At 54.5% G+C, this 22752-nt stretch overlaps 1 protein-coding gene across 1 annotated transcript in view; it reads left to right on the forward strand.

Moving 5' to 3' along the window:
• The window catches only part of RET (ret proto-oncogene), a 51656-nt gene extending 29275 nt beyond the window's left edge, over positions 1 to 22381 (forward strand). The window contains exons 6-20 of the mRNA XM_059169525.1: positions 852 to 1051; positions 3156 to 3414; positions 4173 to 4298; positions 4833 to 4943; positions 5490 to 5612; positions 6482 to 6738; positions 9320 to 9467; positions 10924 to 11031; positions 12068 to 12282; positions 12366 to 12488; positions 14467 to 14537; positions 15826 to 15963; positions 17079 to 17178; positions 18737 to 18884; positions 20250 to 22381. Coding sequence (XP_059025508.1) covers positions 852 to 1051; positions 3156 to 3414; positions 4173 to 4298; positions 4833 to 4943; positions 5490 to 5612; positions 6482 to 6738; positions 9320 to 9467; positions 10924 to 11031; positions 12068 to 12282; positions 12366 to 12488; positions 14467 to 14537; positions 15826 to 15963; positions 17079 to 17178; positions 18737 to 18884; positions 20250 to 20407 — 2285 coding nt within the window. The 3' untranslated portion in view covers positions 20408 to 22381. The remainder of the gene's footprint in view (positions 1 to 851; positions 1052 to 3155; positions 3415 to 4172; positions 4299 to 4832; positions 4944 to 5489; positions 5613 to 6481; positions 6739 to 9319; positions 9468 to 10923; positions 11032 to 12067; positions 12283 to 12365; positions 12489 to 14466; positions 14538 to 15825; positions 15964 to 17078; positions 17179 to 18736; positions 18885 to 20249) is intronic.
• The last annotated feature ends 371 nt before the right edge of the window (positions 22382 to 22752 follow it).

Here is a 22752-nt window from a genome sequence, read left to right on the forward strand (position 1 = left end):
TAGTCCTGTCTGGCTTCTGGAATGTACCGCAAGACTGAGCTCCAGGGGCCCACTATGCTCACCTATGGCATGGGGCACCTTCATCAGCTGCCTTGTCTCCCCTACCCTCCTGCCCATGTTTTCTGGGATCACCTTCCAAATACCTGACTGGCACTTGAATCCTTGATTTGGGATCTGCTTCTGAGGGATTCCAGAATCGCTGGTACTGTTACCCCTTACTGCCTGGACCGATCCTGTTTGTTTCTCATCCTCCCCACCCCCACTGAGGCTTTGAGGGTCTCCTGCCCTGTATAAGGGAAAATGTCATCTCTGCCAGGCGCTCTCATTCCATACACCACGTGTACCCAAACCTCCTCATGCTTGTCCTTCCATCTCTGCAAAACTAGAACCATAGCACAACACACAGCAGGTACAGAGGTGGGCAGGCTCTGGGCTCTGGGCACTGGGGGTCTGTGCAGTCCAGGGCTCCACTGGAGGCTGTGACTGTTGGGATAGTTCTCTTGGGGAGTGGAGGCCAGCATAGTCTTCCCAGGGCCTCAGTGATGATAGATCTTTATCTCATGTATACGCACATACATACCACACACACACCATACACATGGGTGATCTCCCAGTTGAGAAGGCTTCTCTCAGCATCCAGCTCAGCACAGCAGCCAACATTTAAACAATGGTTCCAACTTAGCCCCACCAGCCAAGTCTGTGGTCCACATGGCCCAAGTGTGAAGTCTGTGTTTGCACACGTGTGTGTTTGTGCCAGATGTGTGGCTGGGAGGAGACACACAGCGGCTTGGGACGGTGGTCCCAGGCCCCTAAGCGACGAAGCAGTCATCACCGTGCCCCCCCCACCACAGGGCTGGTTCTCAACCGGAGCCTCCCCATCTCGGAGAGCCGCTCCCTGCAGCTGGCTGTGCTGGTCAATGACTCGGACTTCCAGGGCCCCGGTGAGGGCGTCCTCCGCCTCCGTTTCAACGTGACCGTGCTGCCTGTCAGCCTGCACTTACCCAGCGCCTACTCCTTCACTATGAGCAGGCGGGCCCGCCGCTTTGCCCAGGTGAGCCCACAACCCGATGGCTGCCGGGCAGGGGGCACAGAGGGGTGGAGGACCCCCAGGGTGGGGCACTCCATTTAACAGATTGCAAGCAGGGCTGGGGATGAGAGACACTCCTTCTGGCCTAACCAGTACGCAGAGTGGCCCAGGGGAGCCACGGGTACAGGGCCAGGGAAGCTGGGGCCATGGCGAAGTTGGCAGAGTCATGGGCAGGGTTGGTGGGCTCCATGGGCCTCTCGTTTGCCCTTTGCTTTCTTGGTATCTTTAAAGCGTGTTTCATCCTAACGTAAGAGCAGTGCCAGTTAAGTGTACATATGGGGACCTAGAAAGATGTTCCTGATGAATTATTAAGTGAAAAGTTGTTTGTAAAAAGACTGGCCTCACGCGACTCGCTGTGTTTGAAAACAAGTTTTCAGTGACGGAATATACAAGTATGTAAATGCGGGCATCAGTCAGCAGTGGCGCCCTCTGCGGGGAAAGGTGGGGAACGCTTCCTCTGCCTCCTGCAAATGCGTTTACTAGAGCTTATCTTGGCGTTTGTTGTTGGTAAATGAGAATTAGAAGTGGAAAATAAGAATTAGAAGTGGAAGAAACGTGAAGTAGCAAGTATCCATTATCAGAGAGGGCTGATTCTTCTCGCCATTATCAACTAGTGCTTAGCATTTTGGTAGTTTTTTCTAGAACACTTCTCTTAAGGACTTTTGTGATTTTATTTGGAATTGCAGCATGCATTGGGCTTCACATACTGCTTGTTCCAATAGGGCAGCTTCAGGTACTTCCTCTTCAGAAGGTCACACTTAGGGCCACCTCCATTTGTTCCAGTTCCTGTGTTTGGTTCCCATGCCCCCTCCACTCCTGACAGCCACCCAGGTCCCGCACACAAAGGACCCCACCCTTGGACACATCGAAGCTCCCTGACCTGCCACAAAAGGTCTTTCATGGAGGTAGAGGCCATGGATGGTGGGAGGTGACAAGGCAGAGGGGCCCTAAGGGTGTCCAAGGGGGTATTGAATGGGAGCAAACACTGCAGGAGGTGTGTCACCTGTACCCCAAAACACTCAAAAGATCACAGGGACCTGAGTCCCCATCCAGCCTCAGACTTGCTGTGACCTTTCACCCCCTCTCCCCAGTCTTCATAACTGCAAATTGAGGTTAGTGACCTTGGGCAGTTTGGAGGCGCCTATGGGAGAGTGGAAACAAGCAGGCTTTATATGGGGATGTGCTGGGACATCTGGGAGGTGGTTTGGTTGTGGTATCAGGCCTGGGTGTGGAGGAGCCTGGCTCTGCCCTCGGTCTGAGCAAGGCTGAGCAAGGACCTGCTACACGGCTGCAGGCAGGGCCTCACCTGCCCCACGCCTACCCTCTGCCCGCCCACAACTTGACTAGTCAGATTTTCTGGCTTTAAGCCACCGACACTCTCATTCTAACTCAAGTAACCGAAGGATAAAAAGGAGAGTTCCAGATGCCCAGTTCCGGGCCCCAGCAGTGGCATGGCCAGCCTGGCACCCCCTGGAGAAGCAGCCTGTCTTTCCCAGGGCTCCCAGCAAGACTCCCAGGCAGGCCCCTTGGGGCTCAGGTGAGACAGGCAGCGATGCTGCATGAAATCACTTGGCCCCAGTGCAAAGCCCTGCCTGCCCAGGCAGGGATTCTAGGCAGGGTGTGGGGTACCCCAGCCCCATGCACTGAGGATGGCAACTGGTGGTTCCCAGAATAATACTGGCCTGGCCAGAGGCAGGGAGGGAAATGAGCAGGAGGGACCAAATGGATCTTCCTGCCTAAATGAGTGAGTGAAGAATGAGCTGGTGGTGTAGGCTCCTCTCAAGGTGGTCACTAGACCCAACCTTGGTGCCCTGTGTTGTTTTGCCTCTGGCTCCCAGGAGCCGGGGTGGGTGGTAGTGTGATGGGCAGGCCAGGGCCCGGCAGGGGGAAGGATCTGCAGGTTCCAGGGATGTGGAAGACCAGGACTTGGTGGTGGCTGGGGGAGGTCTATCGTCCCTGGACCCAGTAGGGAGCTTCTCCAGGACTCGGACTACCCAGAAACCCTGCCAGCCCCCATCACAGGCGGGAGCAGCACCCGGCTGAGACGTTCCTTGTGCCCCATGCCTAGATTGGGAAAGTCTGCGTGGATAACTGCCAGGAGTTCAGCGGCATCCACGTGCAGTACAAGCTGCAGCTCTCCAGCGCCAACTGCAGCGTCCTGGGGGTGGTCACCTCCACCGAGGACACCTCAGGAACCCTGTTCGTGAATGACACAGAAGCCCTGCAGCGGCCTGACTGTTCTCAACTGCAGTACACAGTGGTGGCCGCCGACCGGCCAAGCCGCAGGCAGACCCAGGCCCCGCTGGTTGTCACCGTGGAGGGGACATGTAAGTGCCAGGGCCCCGTGGAGGGTCGGGACAGGCAGGGTGTGGCTGAGCCACAGGCTTCCCCCACACAGAAGGGGCCCCACCCTGCTCCCTTCCCCTCTTGGCAGCGTCCCTGTGCCTGAGTCTCCTTCCCTATCAAGTGAGAATCGCAGTGCACCCTGCATAGCCGGGCTGGGAGGGTGACGAGGAGAAAGTTTAAAGCAGCATAGCCCAAAGGGACTGGATAGTCAATGGTTGCTACTCCCCACCACCACTGTTGATCCATTCTGTACACGCACCTGCTTTAGAGCTGCCAGAGAAAATACGAGATCTTGGCTAAATTTAAATGTCAGGTAAGCAACAAGGAGCTTTGTGCTATAAGTATGTCCCAAGTAGCCTTTGCAGTCTCTTAGAAGACAATCTTCCACGGGTGTCCATGCAGTGTTAGGGACACAGTCACATAAAGCAACTATTCACTGTTTACCTGAAATCCAGGCTTAACTGGGCCTGTGTGTTTTTGGCTGAGTCTAGGCACTAGCCTGCTCACATCCTCCCTCCACACTTACCCCAACCGAGTAGTGCCCCCCTTGCTGTGACTGCGGTGACAGCCCTCTTCCTTAGTGGGTCCCATCACTGCCCCATGCCCTGGTGCTCAGGCACCCCCACCCCTCTGGGCTCACCCAGGAGAGGAGCTTGACCAGTGCTACCCTCTGCCCCCGGATACTGGTGGGACACGAGGTCCAGGCCAGCCCCTGTAACCAGCTTTCTGCCATCCACAGATGTGGCCGAGGAACCAGGCTGCCCCCTGTCCTGTGCAGTCAGCAAGAGGCGGCCTGAGTGTGAGGAGTGTGGCGGCCTGGGCTCTCTGACGGGCAGGTGCGAGTGGAGACAGGGAGATGGCAAAGGTAGGCCCCACGCAGAGCCAGGGGCCAGCGGCCAGGCGGTCGAGAGGGGTAATGGTGGCTGAGTGGAAGCGGGGTCCTTGTGGGCCCTGCCGGCCACAGTGCTGGTCCTCCGCTCTCCACATCTGTTGTCCAGAGCCTGGTCCTCCTCTGTAGTACCTGATGTTGAGAGAGGCTGCGCGAGTAGGGGAAGCACGAGGACGCTCAGGCTCTTCGTCACTGTGGGACCACAGGTCCCTTCGGGTTTGGGAAGCCCTGGGCCAAAGTTGGAGTGTGCAAGGAAAAGAGAGGCTCTGCCTGGGAGGTCCCAGGCCAGGACTTGTGGCCCCAGACAGCAGGGCTGGGGCATAGATAGTAGCAAGTCCAAGCTGTGCCTACAAGGATCCCACTCATGGGTTCTCGGCTCGGGCCTCAGTTTGCTCCTCCGAAGGGGGACAGAATTGGCCGGGAGGCCCTGGAGTGCCGCCCTTCTGGCTCTGGCCATCTAGCCAGGGTGGTGTTCCTACGTGGCAGTGACTGGCCTGCTGTGTGTTCCAGGAATTACCAGGAACTTCTCCACCTGCTCCCCCAGCATCAAGACCTGCCCCGATGGCCACTGTGATGCTGTGGAGAGCAGAAACGTCAACATCTGCCCCCAGGACTGCCTCCGTAAGCAACCACTGGGCCTGCAGGTTCAAGAGCCGGCCGGCCGTGGGTAGGGGTAGCCAGTGGGGGAGGCTTGGACTCCCACCTACACTTCAGCCAGACCAGCATCATTCCCGAGTTTATTGTGCAGAAGCTTTTTTCTAACATTTTGTTTGAACAAAGTGTTCTGCCGCATCCAAACTCTGGAAACTGGTGCCCTGACCTACTGTCCCTTGTCTTCCTGGCCAACTGACACAGCACATCTCCCAACCCCTGATTCTCCTGGCTCCCTGCTGCCCATTCCCTGCTCTGTGAAGTAACCATGTGTGGACCTTGGCAAGGGCCCTGCACAGCTTGTGTGTTCCTCCTCCTACCTGCTGAGGCCAGGGACCTGAATCAGGGCAGACTGTGCTGATTCCTGCTCAAGAGACCCAGATTCCAGAGCTCACTGCCCTCCCTAGGCCTGAGCATGCTGACATCCTGTGGGGAGGGACCTCTCGTGCTTCTGCCTGGGTGGTCCTCGTTTGTGTGGTCACACCAGGAGGTTTAGTGGGCTGCCTCTGTCCCCAGGGGGTGGCAGCATCATTGGTGGGCACGAGCCTGGGGAACGCTGGGGGATAAAAGCTGGCTTCGGTATCTGCAACTGTTTCCCCGAAGAGAAGAAATGCTTCTGTGAACCTGAAGACAGCCAGGGTGAGTCGGTGGGGGGCACTGCTGGGGTCACAGGCAGAGAAGGCCTCCCCACACCTCTCTGAGCCCCAGTGAGGCAGGCAGAGTGGAAGGAAGGCAGGTAAAACCCAGGAGACCCTCTTCCTTCCCTCTGGGCCTCGGTTCCTCAATCTGTGCAGACAGGTCTAGGTCAGAGCCTCCACAGAGCAACCTCCTGCCCAAAGTTCTATGAGAAAGATTGGGCTGGAAAGTTCTTCCACCAAATAACTCAGCATCAACTCAGATGGTTCCGGTACAGGGCCTTCTCTGGGCCCATGGCAGTGCCTGGCCAGAACCCCGCCCTCCCAGCCAGAGCCTGCGGGGGTGCCTTCTGGGCCAGCAGGTGCCAAGGGTGGCCAGGGCCTGTGCACCTGGGGAGATTTCCTGCCTGAGCCCAAGGACGGTTCTCTCGTATTTGAACTATGGCTGCATGACACTAGGTCCAGAGTCACTTTCCTTGCCTCTCCGTTTTATGAAGAAAATACAAAACACATGGAGCACATCGGGGGACTCTGCCTCCCTGCCAGTGCTCTAGGGCCAGCTGGCTTCCGTGCAGCGTTCCACAGCTGGCGTTTCCCAGACGCACACTGCCTCTGCTCTGTGACCTCAGGCCAGCTGCTTAAACTCTCTGGGTCTCTTGGCCCTTGTGGAGGAGTCTGACCACAGTCTCTGTAGCAAAAACCTATGGTATAGTCCCTGCCAAACGGTGGGTGCCATGTGAGTGTGTGCACTGCTCTCACATCCCACCGCCCGCTGCACTTGCCGGCGGCTCAGTCTGCCACGGCAGACCCCAGCTGTGGGCACCGGGGCACCCTCCCAGGAGCGCCGTCCCTCACGGCCACCCCTGCCCGCAGACCCGCTGTGTGACGAGCTGTGCCGCACGGTGATCGCGGCAGCTGTGCTCTTCTCCTTCATCGTCTCCATGCTGCTCTCCACCTTCTGCATCCACCGCTACCACAAGAATGCCCACAAGCCACCCATCGCCTCTGCTGAGATGACCTTCCGCCGGCCGGCCCAGGCCTTCCCGGTCAGCTACTCCTCGTCGGGCGCCCGCCGGCCCTCCCTGGACTCCATGGAGAACCAGGTCTCTGTGGACGCCTTTAAGATCCCGGTGAGGCTCCAGGCAGGGCCTGGGCCTGGGAGGCAGCTCTCCTGGAGGCCCTGCAGGAGGTGCCGGCCTCTGGCCTGAGGAAGCAGGGAAGTGTGGGGAGGGGTACCCAGGGCTCGGGGTGCTGAGTGTCGTGTAGCCCACAAGCAGCTTGTGCACCCTCGCCCACCAGGAAGACTCTCTGGGCAGCCCTTCCAGGGAAGGTAGGCAGGCATAGGGCTGTTCAGGGCCCCGGGCAGTTCAGCAGAGTGGAGTGCCAGGGGCTGATTCACCTGGACTGAGATTTGGGAGGTGGGCCACGCCATACCTGATAGGGAACCATCCTGTGGAAGCCCCAAGGATGGGAGGAGACCCTGAGGAAGACTGGATTTTATTCTCCGAGGAGGAGGCCCCGGGTCTTGGGTGTTCAGCAGAGGAGACCCCTATTCGGCTTTCGTTCCTGCAGGCTGCTCTGTTGGGAAGTCTCTGGCGTGTGTACAAGAGTGGGAGCCCCGTGAGAAAGCACCAGTCTCCTCATCCAGGCAGAAGGCAGCGGCAGGCAGGGGCTAGGCCAGGGTGGCAGTGGTGGGGAAGGGAGTTCGTTTACGGGGGAGAAAGGGCTATCATGGGGGCCCCTGGGCCAGCTACCGCAGAGGCTGGCCCCAGGACATGTAACCAGCCCGCTGACAGAGAGGCCGGCCAGCGCCAGCAGGCCCCCATTCCCCCTTCTCTGTGGGAGGGCCTGGGCCCGCAGTTACCCTGTGCTCCTTGGGGCCTCCTGGCTAAGGCTTCCCTCCCTGTGCCCTGCTTCTTCTGTGTCCCTGCGGGCAGCTGCTAGAGAGCAGGACGCCAGGTTCTAAGAGGGACTGAGAGGAGGGGTTTGTGTAAGCAGAAGCTCCACCTCCAGGGCCTGGCAGGAGCACGGTCCCTTGGCAGGAGCCTCCAACCAGAAAGCTCAGGAGTCACTGGGCCTTTGGCAGTAACCAACCAGAGCTGGGAGGCGACCACAGTTTGTAGGAGGAGCCACCCAAGGGTGCTCATCCCTTAGGATCGGTCTGGGCCATGGGAGCAATCCCCTCCCGTGGTAGACCCCATGGCCTCTCTCCGAGCTTTCCTAGTTCCAGTCACTCAGCAGACGGGGTCTGTGACCCCTGTCCTGGGAACCATCTCAGTCTCCGAAGCAGGCCTCTGGGCTGAGCCATTTGATTGCTTTACAAACCCAGGCAGTTTGTGGCAGGGTCCCAGGAAGGGCAGTGCTGGTGGGTGTTCACGCAGGGGACACGCACTGCCATCGGCCGATGTCACCTTGGACCCTCTGCACAGAGAAGCCAGAACCCAGCCCGAGGCCTAAGGGCTTCGCCGACTGGTTCTGAGGACATGCTGCTCAACTGCTTGACCTTAGTTGTCTCTTATATGAAGTGAGGAGAACTTTTCACATCTTTTAAGAAGATCAAATCAGTGCAGTCTACACAGGCTCAGTGCCGTTTCCATGTGCAGTGAATTCTTTCCCAGGGCAGGGTGGAGGTGAGGACTCCAGGGTAACCACGATGATGCTCGAGCCCAAGACATGGTGCTAAGAGGAGGCTGCCTCTGCCCACGAGGAGCGCACACACCCGTACTTGGGTGTTCGGAAGCACAGCTGGGCTCGTCAGGGGCCATCTGTGTGGGTCAGAGCAGTGCACCCAGGCCACCCACATCCAGCTGCAGGGAGAGTTGGGGCAATGAATGCCTGGTGTTGGCATAGGAGGGGAGGTCCCAGGACTTCCCAGGATCCCCAGGACTTCCCAGGATGGGGCCAGGCTGGGGCCTGGGAAGCTGTCCCAGAGTCATCTCAAGTGGGATTCCGGTGGGAAGACAGGGTGGGTAGAAGGTAGCATGATGGCAAGTGGGTGCGGGTTTGGGGAAACGGCCAGTCCCATGACAGGACCAGCTCCTTCCACGGGTCAGGAGGGAGGTTCCCAACTACCACTGTGGTACATTTTCTGGGGCAGCACATGGGAAAGTCTCCCTGGACACTTGCATCCATAGCTGGGGATCCTGGACAGCTTGGGCCTCTGGTGCCAATGGAGTCCTCTTGGGGCTCCTTTGGATCTCTGGGGAGGACAGACTAGGACCTGGTCTGTAGGACATCAGTGGCTTGTGGGCCTGGTGTCCGAAGCGGAGGCAGCACCAGGAAGCTTGGTCTCAGCTCCCAGGGAAGAGGCCACACTTCCATGTGAAACACACACACACCACCACCACCACCACCACCCCCAGAGACTAAGTAAGCCCTGAATTCCTTGTTTGAGAGACGAGGACATGGGCCTGGGATGGCTGAGGGCATGTTCAGTAAACCGGGGACAAGCAAGGGTCCAGGTATCCAGTGTCAAGGCCATTCTGTGGCAACAGCTGTCTTTCCATAAGGTGCAGGGTCCTGCCCTCGGTGCAGGGTCCTGCCCTTGGTGCAGGGGCATGCCCGTTGCCCACTAGGTCAGGTGGCAATGGTTTGCACACTGGAGCTTGTCCACTGGGGGCTCATTGATGGGTCTTGTCAATCTTCTTTTCCTCTTACCCTCACCAACTTTCTCCCTTCTCCTCTTCTTTCCCTTCCTTCAACCCCACATAGGAGGATCCAAAGTGGGAATTCCCTCGGAAGAACTTGGTTCTTGGAAAAACTCTGGGAGAAGGCGAATTTGGAAAAGTGGTTAAGGCAACAGCCTTCCGGCTTAAAGGCAAAGCAGGGTACACGACTGTGGCTGTGAAGATGCTGAAAGGTACCTGTCCAGACAGTGTGCACACGTGGCTCTCTAGGAGCCCTGAGGGCTGGATGGAGCCACCATGAAAACCAGAGTGCTGGCAGCCAGCGCGGGGCTTTCTAAAGAGCCCCCCCACCCACCATTCCTATTCTTGAGCGGCTGCATTCGGGAGACCCCTGCCATGGATGACATGGGCCAGGGTGGTCCCTGGAGAAAAGGGGCAAAAGGACTTTCCTCAGTTGGAAGGTTCTAGAGTGGTGCTGCTTCTGCACCAACGTTGGGTAAAGATCGGAGTTTTTAAAAAATTAAAAGCCCTTTTGGTCTTGAGCTGACAGCTCTCCCACCCTAGTCTGCCCCACTCATTCCTCTCAGCCAAGTGCCTCTGGGGTCCTGGTGAAGAAGCCACCGTAAGGACTGGCCCCTGTCCCTTGGGGCCCTGCCTGGCCCAATCCCTGGCGGCCCCCAGTGGGTCTGCCCCACCTCTGTGACGAGTCGTGCCACAATTCTGGCCCTAAATGAGCACATAATCACTCACACACATACTCTCACTGGTGTTTCTGAGCAGAGACTGGGTGGACGGCCCTCTGCCGTGGCCAGTCCCTGGTTCACATGGACCAAGGGCCCAGTGGCCATGCAGTGGGCACAAGTCGGCCAGTGCAACACTCTGGGTTACACTGTGCAGGGTGCTTCTGATGCTTACCTAGGCTGTCAGAACAGGGTCTCTCCATCCCCCCTGAAGCCCCAGGCACTAAGGGGGCCCACTGAGACCATCTTCCAGGCCACCATATGTGGGTCCCTACAACCTCTCCCCCAGCTGTCCTCTCTCTTCCAAAGAAGCATGTGGCCAGAGGAGGCAATGAGGTACCGCTCGGCAGCAGGCTGTGCTGCAGCTGCCCCGGGAGGCCTGTGCAGCCCTCGCTTCTGGCTGCATACCCCTCCTGTCAGGCTTCAGCTCCTGGTGGAAGCCCAAGCACAGCTCTGTCTCCGCCCACCCAGGATGCATGTGTTCAGTATGGCAGGAGGCCACCTCTGTGAAGTCCTATCATTCCCAGCTTTCTCCAGAGCCTCACCCTCCTGTTGAGTGCTTGGTCAGCAAGGGTTTTAGGACATGAGACAGTCCTCTTACCTTCCAGAAGGTAAGAGATGGTGATTGCAGAGAAATACTACCACATACATACACAGCCTGGTCCCAGGAGGGTTTTTGTGGAAAGACCCTACTGCTGTGGAAGTTGGCTGCTGGGGGTTGTTATTCCCTGGGAGCAGATGAGGCCGCTTTTGACTATCCTACAGGCTAAGAGAAGCCCCAAGCAGCAGGGTCCTTGGGGACCTTGTCTAAACCTGGGTAGGCTATCTAGGAAGGAGATAACCAGGGTCTGTGCAGACCTACCTTGTGGGTCCAGTGACCCAGACTGTTCACAGAAGGGGCTTCTAGAAGGGATTGCTGTTCAACTCACTGTGTTTATGTGCATTTCAGAGAACGCCTCCCCAAGTGAGCTGCGGGACCTGCTGTCAGAGTTCAACCTCCTGAAGCAGGTCAACCACCCGCATGTCATCAAGCTGTATGGGGCCTGCAGCCAGGATGGTAAGGCCGGCCAAGGGACAGGCAGCTACCCGGTGCAGGCCGGGGGTTCTGGGCTCCTTTACTCCTCCTCCTTCCCCTTCCTTGTCCTCTGTGGCTCTGGCCCCCACCTGGAGCATGTCCCCTCCCATGTTGGTGAGAGGACCAGGAAGGCCTGCTGCTGGAGTGCTAGTGTGAGGCCTCCGCTCTGAGTGTGCTCCCTGGGCGGGCTGCAGCTGCTCCGAGGTCTCTGGTGGCATCCTGGTTTGTCAGGACCCTATTCCAGGTGGATCCCAGGGCAGGGAGCTCTAGAAACAGGTGGTGCGTCCTGGGCACCTCCTGGGGACTAGACGTGCCATGACCTCCAAGTGACCACTGCCCTAGCCCTGCAGGGTGAAGGCACTGTCACCCTTTCTCACATAAGGACACAGGATATTGGCCTGGTCTGTGCAACATAAGGTCCTCTTGCCATTATGTGTGCATGTGTGCATAGATGTGCGTGCCGTGGGTATGAGAGGACAGGTGCACCAGGGAGAGGGCAGCAAGGATGCTGGTCGGCACCCGCAGGACTCCAGGCTGGGCCTGGGACAAGACAGCAGCTTCAGAGATGCTGAGGGCTGGGAGCAGGGAGGAAGCGTTATGTGAGGCTTCCCATCCTCTGCCTGCATCAGCCGTCGCCAGCCTGAGCTGCAGCAGGGCCGAGGATGTAGAAAGACACAACGTCCGAGCAGCAAGGGCATGCCTCCCAGGGGAGCGCTGTGTACAGTGGCCGACTGCCCTAGTGGATTGTGCTCAACCACCCAGGGAGCCTGCTTTAACACGCGCAGTGCAAGGAGAGCAAGCCATGCACGAGTGAGCTGGGACTGGAACACATAACTCCTGCTACTTGGCTCCCAGGCCACTGGCCAGAGTGGGGCTGTATCCTTCTGCCCACTTCTGGCAGGGTCGAGAGCCCGCCTGGGGACCCTGCAGCCTCCTTCCCTGCTCCCAGAGCTGGCCCAACTTCTGACAGCCCAGGACCCTGCAGACAGCCAGCTTACAGCCCCCTCTCGCCCCCCAGGGCCACTCTTCCTCATTGTGGAGTACGCCAAGTACGGCTCCCTGCGGGGCTTCCTCCGGGAGAGCCGCAAGGCTGGCCCGGGCGACATGGGCAGCGGGGGCAGCCGCAGCTCCAGCTACCTGGACAGCCCCGGGGAGCGAGCCCTGACCATGGGCGACCTCATCTCCTTCGCCTGGCAGATCTCTCGGGGGATGCGGTACCTGGCGGAGATGAAGGTGTGTGCCGCGCCCTCCCGGGCCCCCACTGCCTGTGATGGGGGCCCAGGTTACAGGGGTCCCTGCTGTTGTCTTCCTCACAGCTTGTCCATCGGGACTTGGCAGCCAGAAATGTTCTGGTAGCCGAGGGGCGGAAGATGAAGATTTCGGATTTCGGCCTGTCCCGAGATGTTTATGAAGAGGATTCCTATGTGAAGAGGAGCAAGGTACCAGGTCCCCTGGGTTGGGTGACCCAGGGCTCCCTGGCAGGGTGGAGGGCAGGGGGCAGGGTTCCCACAATGGGTGGGGCAGAGCCCTTAGGACGCCGGGGGAGTGGAGAGCAGAGTCTTAGCATATGAACTTCTAGCCCTCAACTTCAAATTCTTCCCTGATTCCTGGGTCCCCAGACACCCAGCTCAGGGCTCACCCTGGGTCTGTTTCTTCTCTTCCTAAGGGCCACACCCGACCTTTCAGGGCACCCACTGGGGAGCTGGGGCCCCGCAGCCTCCCTTGGTTTTAATCACGACTGCTTTTGAAGGTCACCTAGTGCTATGGAAGTGATAGTTGTCTCTGCAGTGAGACAGGGTCTTGCTTCTACAGGGTGAAATGTCCCCTGTTTCCTCTGTGTAGCTTTAGCTCTTTACTCAAAGGAGACTGAAGTCAATACAGCTGAGCGTGACAATCATTCTGAGGCAGAAAGGAATGAACCACTTTACGGGTGAGGGTTCCTCTGGGCCAGGGGCCTGGGAACTCCCAACTGGGTGAGTTTGGAAGGCTCACAGGGAGGCCCTGGAGATGGAGTCCAGAAACACGGCATGGGGTTCTCAGATGCTTTCTCCAAACCTCTGAAATAGGTGGACTGGGGCCCTTCTGGGGAAGTCTGCTTCGCTGTGTCATCCAGTTCCCTGTGGCCCTTGTTCTAACCCTCCTAGTTCCACTGCTCTGTCGGTCACTCCCCTGCAGCCTCCTTGTGACAGACCAGATAGGACCACTCACAGGGCCATTCAAGAGCCACGGCTGACTGGCCTTCAGAACAGACACTGCTCAAAACAGCATACAAAAACCACTTGTGTAGCCCTCAGATCTGCTGTAAGGGGCCCGGAGAAGCCCCACGTCACCACAGGCTGTGAGGTTGAGGTTTCGTTTCTTCTGGGGTTTCTGTTGCAACGGCATCTCTCAGAACTGCCGAAGGGGAAGTGGAGAGGGGCTGCTTTCTGCCCCATGCAGGGGTGTGGACAAAGTCTTCCTACTTCCTGCTCTCGGTCCCCTGAGAAGAGCCCATGTCATGGAGCAAGGAAGTGTAGGTGTCTACACACGAGGCCCCCTGGAGAGCCCGGGTGGTAGGTAGTGTTGTTACAAACATGTGCCCCAGAAAGTCACACTTCATTAAGGATGTAAACGCTAAAGAATGCTTTAAAGAAAAAGAAATTACAGGACATGTTGCATTAAAATGCAACACACGCATTTTTGGTTGATTTTTGTCCTAAGACTTACCTATTCAAAAACCCTTCCTCAGGTTTCATTGGAAAGCGTCCATTAGGTGTGGCCCCAGCACCTCTACAGTGGGGACACTGTCTCAGAGGATGCTAGCAGGGCTCAGGAACAAAGTGATAGGTAAAAAAAAAAAAAAAAAAAAAAAAAAAAAAAAAAAAAAAAGCAGCCTCAAGGCATGGGAAACAGATTTCTTCCCTCAGGCCTTCTCAGAAGAGCTTTTAGTGTTTTTGTGTCAGAAGTCCACAGGATGGAAACACTGGAAGTTGGTTTCCCAAACTCATTCACCCTCAGAAAGGGGGAGATCTTCTGGATGTTGATCTTGGCCCACATGTTGGACATCACCACCCAGGGCAACCTAGAGAGCCCTCTGGACATGGCCATAGGGAGGCCTGACATGGGCATGGTGGTGATTCCTTCGGTTTCTTCTCACTAGAGATGTGGTGCGTGACAAGGATGCCCTGTGTAGCTATGGGCAGGCCAGCTGACTCCCTCCAGTATCTCAGCCATGCCTGAGAGACCCAGATTAGAATCCCAGCCCCTCTGAGGCCGTGCTGCCAATTCTGCATCTGGACGCACTCTGGATGGCATTACTCAGCATCCCTCCAAAGCTGGAAATGCCTGGGACACGGCCTCACCCTCCTCCACACCTCCCATCCCTGGTTCCCAGGGTGTCAGAGCGTTGTTAATGCCTTTCCTTCATTCCCTTTTTAGGGTCGGATTCCAGTCAAATGGATGGCAATCGAGTCTCTTTTCGATCACATCTACACCACCCAAAGTGACGTGTAAGTGTGGGTGTTGCCTTCCTGGGGTCGAGGTTACATACACAGTGCACCATGAGGCCTCTCTGGGCAGCTTGGCGGGGGGACAAGCGCCTATTGGCTCACACCAGCCATCTGCGATGACTCCCCCCCCACGCAAGCTGAGGGGCCTTTGTGTATTTGTTCAGCAAATGGCAGGGGCCTATAGGATGGTTCTGAGAGTCACGGTGGAATGCATGAGAGCTGAGAGCAGGGAACTACAAATTCCGCTGATTGCTCCCCTTCCCAGCCCCTCCCTCTCTACTCTGGGCACCTTAGTGCCACCCAGGCCCAGCCAAACAGTTCGCCTCTGGGGACCTGAGCGTGGACTGGGCTCAGGCAAGTTCCGCTGGGAGTGGAATGGTCCCCACCCACAGGTAAGCTGGCCTTGAGTGAGTTGATAGGATGGTGTGTCCCTTACTGCTCAAAGATGGGAACCAAAACTTAGCCTTCCAGGTCAAACACAAGACTTGATAGTTTTCAAAAATACAACAGACTCATTTCTGAATGTTGTGCCATCCATAGAAATGCATGTCTTGAATACTGTGGGCTGGGGAAAGGCAGTGCCTGAGCAGTTCTAAACATCTGTGTTCAGATGACGTAAAGCCAACTGTAGACTGTTGGAAAATGCAGAGAAAAGGGTAATGAAGCCACTGAAAGTCAACTTGGATCCCACTGCCCCTAAGTAACTCCTGCCAGTCCTGGCATACATGGACCTTCTAGTGTTTTCTGTGGTGTGCCGGTATATGCTTCCTATTGCTCTAAGTGGGCTCATGTGATAATGCTGTTTTGTGATACGATTTTGTTCCCACTTCACAGTAAATTTTCCCTCACAATTAGATATTTCTCATAGCAGTGCCTTTTCTCTTCTAAGATTTTATGAAAGTTTCCAAGCCCACAGGAAAGGTGAAGGAATTGTGCGGGCAATGCTGTGTCCCATGGCCTAGGTCTCCATCTCGAGTGTTGCTGTATATGTTCGGCTGCTCTGTGCTGTCTCGGATGGTTTGGCGCGTCGCCACAAGGCCAGCCAAGTACCTCTTGTCGGTGCGAGGCCCAAGCCCAGACAGTGGCTTCATGGGGCTTCAGCACTGCAGGCATGAAAGTTGGGTGGTCAGATGGCTTCTTCCCCGCCCCATTCCACACCTGTCCATGCAGTCAGGCCTTGGCTGGCTCTTTGCCCTGGGGGCTGATTGGGTCAACAGCTGCTGGGAGGAGGGACGTCTGGCCTGCTGAGCCTAGTATGGCCTCTCACGGGTCATCTCGCTTCTCTTAGGTGGTCCTTTGGTGTCCTGCTATGGGAGATTGTGACTCTAGGGGGCAACCCCTACCCTGGGATACCTCCAGAGCGGCTCTTCAACCTTCTAAAGACAGGCTACCGGATGGAGAGGCCTGACAACTGCAGTGAGGAGATGTGAGCAGGCTTTGTTTTGGCCCATACTCCCTCCCTCCCTGTGCCCGAGCAGCCCTGGGCACAGGGTGAACTGGGTGGTGGGTAACAATAGGTCAGAGCACGCCAAGGCAGAAGTCAAAGAATCACCGTTGGGCACAATGGCAGATGCTGGGGACCCTGATTCTGCTGGGGGCTGAGTACGCTTCCTGGGACCAGGGTTGGGGCCGTGGTGATACATGAGGATGGAGAGTAGGGCCAATGAGAAGTAGTAGGAAGGATCAAAGGGTTCTTCAGGCCCAGGAAGCAGATTAAGCCCAAGGCCTATCCCCACAGGACCGTTGGGGAGGGGCAAGTAATTCAGAATGACCTTAGGGGATGCGTGTTGGGGAGTGCCCGCGTGGAGGCACAGAGGTCAGCAGGGGTCAGGCAAGAAGACCTGGCACTGCCACCCAAGAGCACCTTCACATACAGTGATTCCAGCAGATGCTTCTCAGAGGACAGGCTGAGAACCCATGAGAACGGGGCCATCACAGGCAGAAATGTGCTAGTCCATTCATTCCACAAAATGTGTTGTGCACCTGCCACATGCCTGGCTCGGGGCTAGGTGTGGGAGTGCAAGGGTGAACAGGTGCCATCCCCCTGGGTGGCCTGAGCTGGCAGCGGCTGGCCCAGTGCACAGCCACATGGCAGCCCGGGGGCCCAGCAGCTGTGCCAGGGACCCAGGGAAATGGGGAAGTGAGGAAGGCAGCAGACAGAGGTATAATTGGCAGAAGTTTCGTTTGTCTGTTTCTACAACCAGTCATATTGCCTAAGAGTTTGAAAGACTGGCATTGCTCCCTCAGCCACCGTAGTGGGTTTGGCATCCTCTCAGCTGTTTATCTGAAAGGAAAGTGAAGACAAATCTCTCTCAAGGGAGAGGAGGAGACTCAGAAGATGCTGGACCACAGCACCACGCACCCTGAGCGCCTAGTGACCCCTCAGATCCTGGCCCAGCTCAGAGAACAATGTCAGCGAGCAGAGACAGCTTTGGGGTTTGAGAACAGAGCCGTCTGGGCCCAGGGCATGGTGCCAGGTGCAGCGGCTGTGGTTGGGCAGTCCTTGCTGGGTCGTAACTGCCCACCCGTGCTTCCCACCAGGTATGGCCTAATGCTACAGTGCTGGAAGCAGGAACCGGACAAGAGGCCGGTGTTTGCTGACATCAGCAAAGACCTGGAGAAGATGATGGTTAAGAACAGAGTGAGTACCTCGAGCCAATTGCTGGTGTCGGCCATCTGTCGGCTGAACATGGCAGTGGGGGGACTCCCACCTCACCCCAGTTCTATGGAGTTCCCAGTGCAGGGGCAGAGCAGGTCTGTACAAAGGGAGGTGGTCACGCTGTCTCCCGAGGGCAGCTAGCATCTGAACCCTTCTCTTTGAACCTGGCCCCTTCTCAAATCATAAAGAAACCCAGATTCTTCCCTTTATACTTTGAAAGTACTCTCCATCGATAGGTGTGAGAGGCAAATCTCAAGGTCAAAATAATTTTTAGTAACAGAACATGAGAGAGTAGAGTTGAAGTGGGTATCCTAAATTCAAATGCCACGAGGGGCCCAGTGGGTGGTTGGAAGTAGCCAGGGAGTGGTGGGGACTGTGGCAGCCAGGAGCACGCCAGCCCCTCTGAAGGACCCCTTACTGTAACCACACACAGTCTAGAGGCATAGGAGTGTCAGAGTGTCAGGTCTTCTGAATTTTAAAGGATATTTATGTTAAGTTTTCCAATCTCTAATGTTAGTAACTCATTTAAATTTCCAAAAGCTCAGTCTAGTCCAAATAAAGCATTTTTGGGAGCCTAGATTCAGCCCATGTGCCTCCAGCCTATAACTCTGTAGGTAAATGAGAAAGCCAACAAGTTTCAGCTAATATTTATTGAGCAACTGCTATGTGCCATATTCGGTCTCAGATGCTGGGAATACAAGTAAACAAGACAGGCGCAGATCTTGCTTTCAGGGTTTCATCTTCGCACTGACACATTTACTAAAAGTTGGCATTTCTTTATACACAAAAACAAAGGTGCATAGTGTAGAATGCTTGTAATAAAACCTAACATCAGTGTACCACTTGGGCCAAGCCTCCAGATCCTGGGAACACAGGGTTCCCTTAAATAAAAATAACAGGTGATGCCATGAGAACCAGCCTTCCTAGGACAGAACTGAGAAACAGCCAGGAAAATGGTAGAACTGTTCTTGACACATTTAACCAGGGTGGCGGCAGGGGCAGGCACTGGGAAATCACCAGGCTTAGGAGCTGAAGCCCCATAGCAGCACCCTATGGCCAGCCCACCTTGACAACTTCAGATTTCTGGCCCTGATGTGCTGTTCTAGATGGTAGGGGTCCTCAGAGGAAAGCTGAAAAGTGTCCAGCACTTTAAAAAAAGTGTCGGAGATGCTTCCTGGTCCTCCCACATGAGTAACGGGCTGCAATGAGCTCTCCCGGAGCCTCGGGTTTGGTAAACAGGCCAGTTCTCCCATGCTGGGTGTGGTACCCCTTCATGCTGCAGAGGTAGCACTAAGGCAACAAAGGAGTCCATTTCTGCCCTTCAAGAAGGTGAATTTCTAGAGCGAGCAATGAGGGCTGTGGAGCAAGGCCAGCAAAGCAGAGGCTGGGAGAGGGGCTGTCTGGCCAGGGCTCAGATATCGCAGAGAAGCTAGTAAGCCAGCACGGGGTGGGACTCAACCAGGCCTTCTGCCTTTGGGCGGGGAGGGGCTGGGGGCAAGTCCACCTGTGAGTGGGGTGACTGGCCATCTGTCTCTTCCAGGACTACTTGGACTTGGCCGCGTCCACCCCATCTGACTCCCTGCTTTACGACGACGGCCTCTCGGAGGAGGAGACGCCCCTGGTGGACTGTAATAGCGCTCCCCTCCCTCGAGCCCTCCCCTCCACGTGGATTGAAAACAAACTCTATGGTAGAATTTCACATGCATTTACTAGATTCTAGCAACATCGTTCCTCTCTGCACTATCCTTAACTCTCTGTAATGCTTTTTAAGAGTGTTTCTGGTCTGAATGAAACCAAAGTTCCCTCTGAACCTTTTTATTTGTAAATGTCTGACTTTGCATCCGTTTACATTCAGGCATTTTTGAAACTATGTTTGTTTTGTTTTTTTTTTAAAGGATGTGAAAATAAGTATAATGACCACTACTGCCCAGCCACTTAGGATTATGGAGAAGAAAGAGAGCTGGGCAGAACTCTCAGGGGATATTGAGAAAATGATAAATAAGTCATTTCTGGGGTGGGGAGGTATCAAGTCATAATATTTCTTATTTAACTACTGGGATAAATTTACCCAATGTGGGGAGGCATTTAATTGGGACAGGAGGAACCAGCGCCACCCTGACTGCATTGAGGGCACAGCCGGTCCCTCCCAAACCCCACGTGGGCGGGTAGGTGGCTCTCAGAGGCCACTCAGTACTGGGAAGCAGTGGCCAGCCCGGTCCGAGCCCCGCCCACATGCCCGCAGCCAGGGAGGATACGTGCAGACTCCTGTTTTCACATCCTTTGCATCACACACTGTCCTGACAGTTGTCACTTACGAAGTCAGTGCTAAAAGCTGGAGCAAATGCTTTTGAAAGAACATAGTCTGTGGTGCTGTGGTCTTGCAATGGACAGTAAATACGGTTCTTGCCAAAACTCCTTCTTTTGTCTTTAATTAAATACTTGAAAATTTTTGTGTTTCCTAACTTAATCATTGACTGTTTTTAAATCTGGGAATTTGAAACATTTTTCGGCCGAGATTGTTCCTTTTGCATGCCTCCTGAGTCACTGATTCCTTGCTGGCTTTGGGTCTAGCGCTACACGCCATTTGTCCTGCCGACGCTGTGGGGCTCGCCCGCGTGCACCCTTGATTTGGAAGATTCTGTCCTCCGTGGTGGGCTTGGATGGAAGACGAGTAGGCTTCTTACATTAGAGAACTTTTTATAGAAGCTTCCCCACTGCAGTAAGCCCTTTAACTCACCACTGTTTTATGCTGCCTTAGAAAAAAGACTGAAACAGGTCAACAGATATTTATATCAGATTTCGGAGTTCGAAGCTCATAAAAAGGCAAAATTGGCAGTTTCTGTTATGTTCCAGTTACCAAGAGAGCATGTGATCTTTCCCCCAAAAATGTAACCTTGTTTTTGGAAAGCTGGAGCATGAAAACATTCGTGTAATTGGCACAGAAACTAGAAAGTTTGGTTTGAACCTCAAAGGGAGTTTTGCCAAGGCCTTACTGTTTGCACATGAAGTGTTGGTTCTTCAGTGCAGAACAAATGATCTGTTTTCATTTTTAGGCATGTCAGACCCGAACTGGCCTGAAGAGAGTCCTGTACCACTCACGCGAGCTGATGGCACTAACACTGTGTGTCCAAGATATGCAAATGATAGTGTATATGCTAACTGGATGGTTTCACCCTCAGCGGCACAATTAACGGACGCATTTGATAGTTAACATTTCTTTGGGAAAGGTAACGGGCTCCCAAGGGGAAGAAACGTACCGAGAACGGAAAGTCTGCCGGCCCCTCCTTTGTACACTTAACACTGGCTGGTGATTTTCCCTCCTGGCAGACATAGCCACTGGACCCAAGTTGCGAGTCCAGCCTTTTTTTAGTCCTTCCTCTTTGGCCCTCAGCAGCAGCCTGTGTTGGCCCGTGTTGACCAGGGACAACCACACACTCTGTGCTCACACACGTGGGTCCCTCGCTCACTACCTGAGCTGTCTGATTTTTCTGGTTGCCGCCAAACAGGGCACCAAGGTTTAAACACGAAGCACACACACACACACCAGAAGGGCGACAGGAAAAATAAATAAATTTTAAAAACCTGACCCAAACGACATGTCCTTGTTCAGAACAAGAGTCCAGCAAGGCCTCAGAGTGAGGTCAAAGCCTCCCTCTACCCGCACCCGCCAGGGCTGGAGGGGACGAGGGGACCTCAGGATGGGCCTCCGCTCAACGTTTGAGATCTTAAGAATGGTTTTTTAGAATCATGGCACCATTTCTTAGGAAGACATTTGATTTTTATCATGATTTAAATGATTCTTAAATGTAGCACAATGGAGAGGTTGGCTGCCATATTTGCGATGTAGAGGGGTGGTGTGAGGGGAGAGGGCTCACCAGACACTTCAGTCCCCATCACTGAGTAATCACTGCCCCCTGACGAGAACGGTATGAAGCAAAGGGGCATTTGAGTGGCCTCGGGTCGAAGGGATTGCTGACTTGGCCGCCATGAATTCCTCTGCTACCAGCCTGCCAGCTGTCAGCACACCACAACATCTGGTGCCCGAAAGCAGGGGCTCATCTCACACAGCGGGAGTGGGTGGGGCTAGGCTCAGTCTAAAAGGGACCGTCAAGCTAGCTGTGTTAGAAGTAAGGCTGACAATAGCCAAGGACTGCTACACCTCTGATTACAGTTCTGATGTGGAAAGACAATGTTTTAGCTCTCATAGAGCTTGTGTGAAAAGGTATGTGCATCCACTCTTTTCTGTGTTTGTAACGCAATGCTGCTCTAGCAGGACATTTCTGTTTACTAGATTCTGATCATGACTCATAAGCTTTTTGTCATTCTTCACGGCTTGTTTGTGGTCACGGACACTCAGCGCTCCTCCCATCTTGTGGGGGTGGCTTTTGGGAAGTCCCCGGCAGCTCTTCTGTCTGCAACTTCGGCAGAGAGACTCGGTGACCAACACCCTGCCGGTCTTCCGACTTAAAGCCCGGTGAAGACAGTGTCTCATCCAAATACTGTAGCTTAGAGGCATTTCACAAAAGCAGTAAAATTAGGGCATTTTTGTAGGTTGGGTGAGTATGTATCAGAGCCTCACGGGTATGTGTGTGTGTGTGTGTGTGTGTGTGTGTGTATGAGTGTGCACACAAACCCAGAGAGAGAGAACTGGAAAAACACTTACAGGAGATGTGACCTGGCTTTAGTTGAGGTTGTTTTTCAGACACATTGTGGTAAGTTCTTTCACAAATATCTAGCTGTGGTCAACTTTTGGTTTTCAGATGTGATTAATGATAGTCTTCTTAAATGAAGAAAAAAGAATAAACTTTCTCAAATTGTTAAAGATACCTACTCAATAAGTGTGAGTTGCCACCGTAGGTTTGTCCTTGGCAGGGTGAGAACTCCAGGTCTAATTGGCTGACGCAGTGATGGGGAACTGACCCTTGACCAGTTATCTAATTGTCTATTCCTGAATTTTAAAAGCACTCCTACTTACTAGTCCTTCCAGACAAATTTCGTATGCATATACACCAAAGTTACTAAGTATTAAGTATTATGGAGTATTAAGTAGCAGTCTGTCAGTTATTAAAATTTGTAAAATCTATTTATGAAAGGTTATTAAGCCATATCATGTTAATTTGCTTTTGTAATCAAGGTGACTAAGGAAATAATTTCAGTTATACAAATAAAATCATGTATCATAAAAGGCGTAAACTTCTTTTCTCTTTTTAACTCCCTCGTTAGAAACATCAGGTTCCTGATTTTGATGTTTCCGTGTAAAGATTGAAATATCACAAGGAAATCTGTTGTTGTCACCCCTGGGGAAGTAACAATGCTCAAAGAACTAGGAGGTGCTCGGTGGTACCTTTGATTTATCTTACACAATATGTATGGGAATAGGTACATTTGTGGTAACTGTTAAAACTCCCCTTATCCCAACCTTCAGGAAACTTCTTCCTTCATGTTTCCTTCCCTGAAATAGAGCAGCAGCCATGTCGAGTTCAGGTATCTGTGGTTCTCTAGCAAATGTGGTTTATTTCTTGAAGCTGGAGTTGGACAGGTATATGAGAGAGGGTG

This window comes from Mustela lutreola, chromosome 4 (assembly GCF_030435805.1).
Source record: "Mustela lutreola isolate mMusLut2 chromosome 4, mMusLut2.pri, whole genome shotgun sequence".
Lineage (NCBI taxonomy): Eukaryota > Metazoa > Chordata > Mammalia > Carnivora > Mustelidae > Mustela > Mustela lutreola.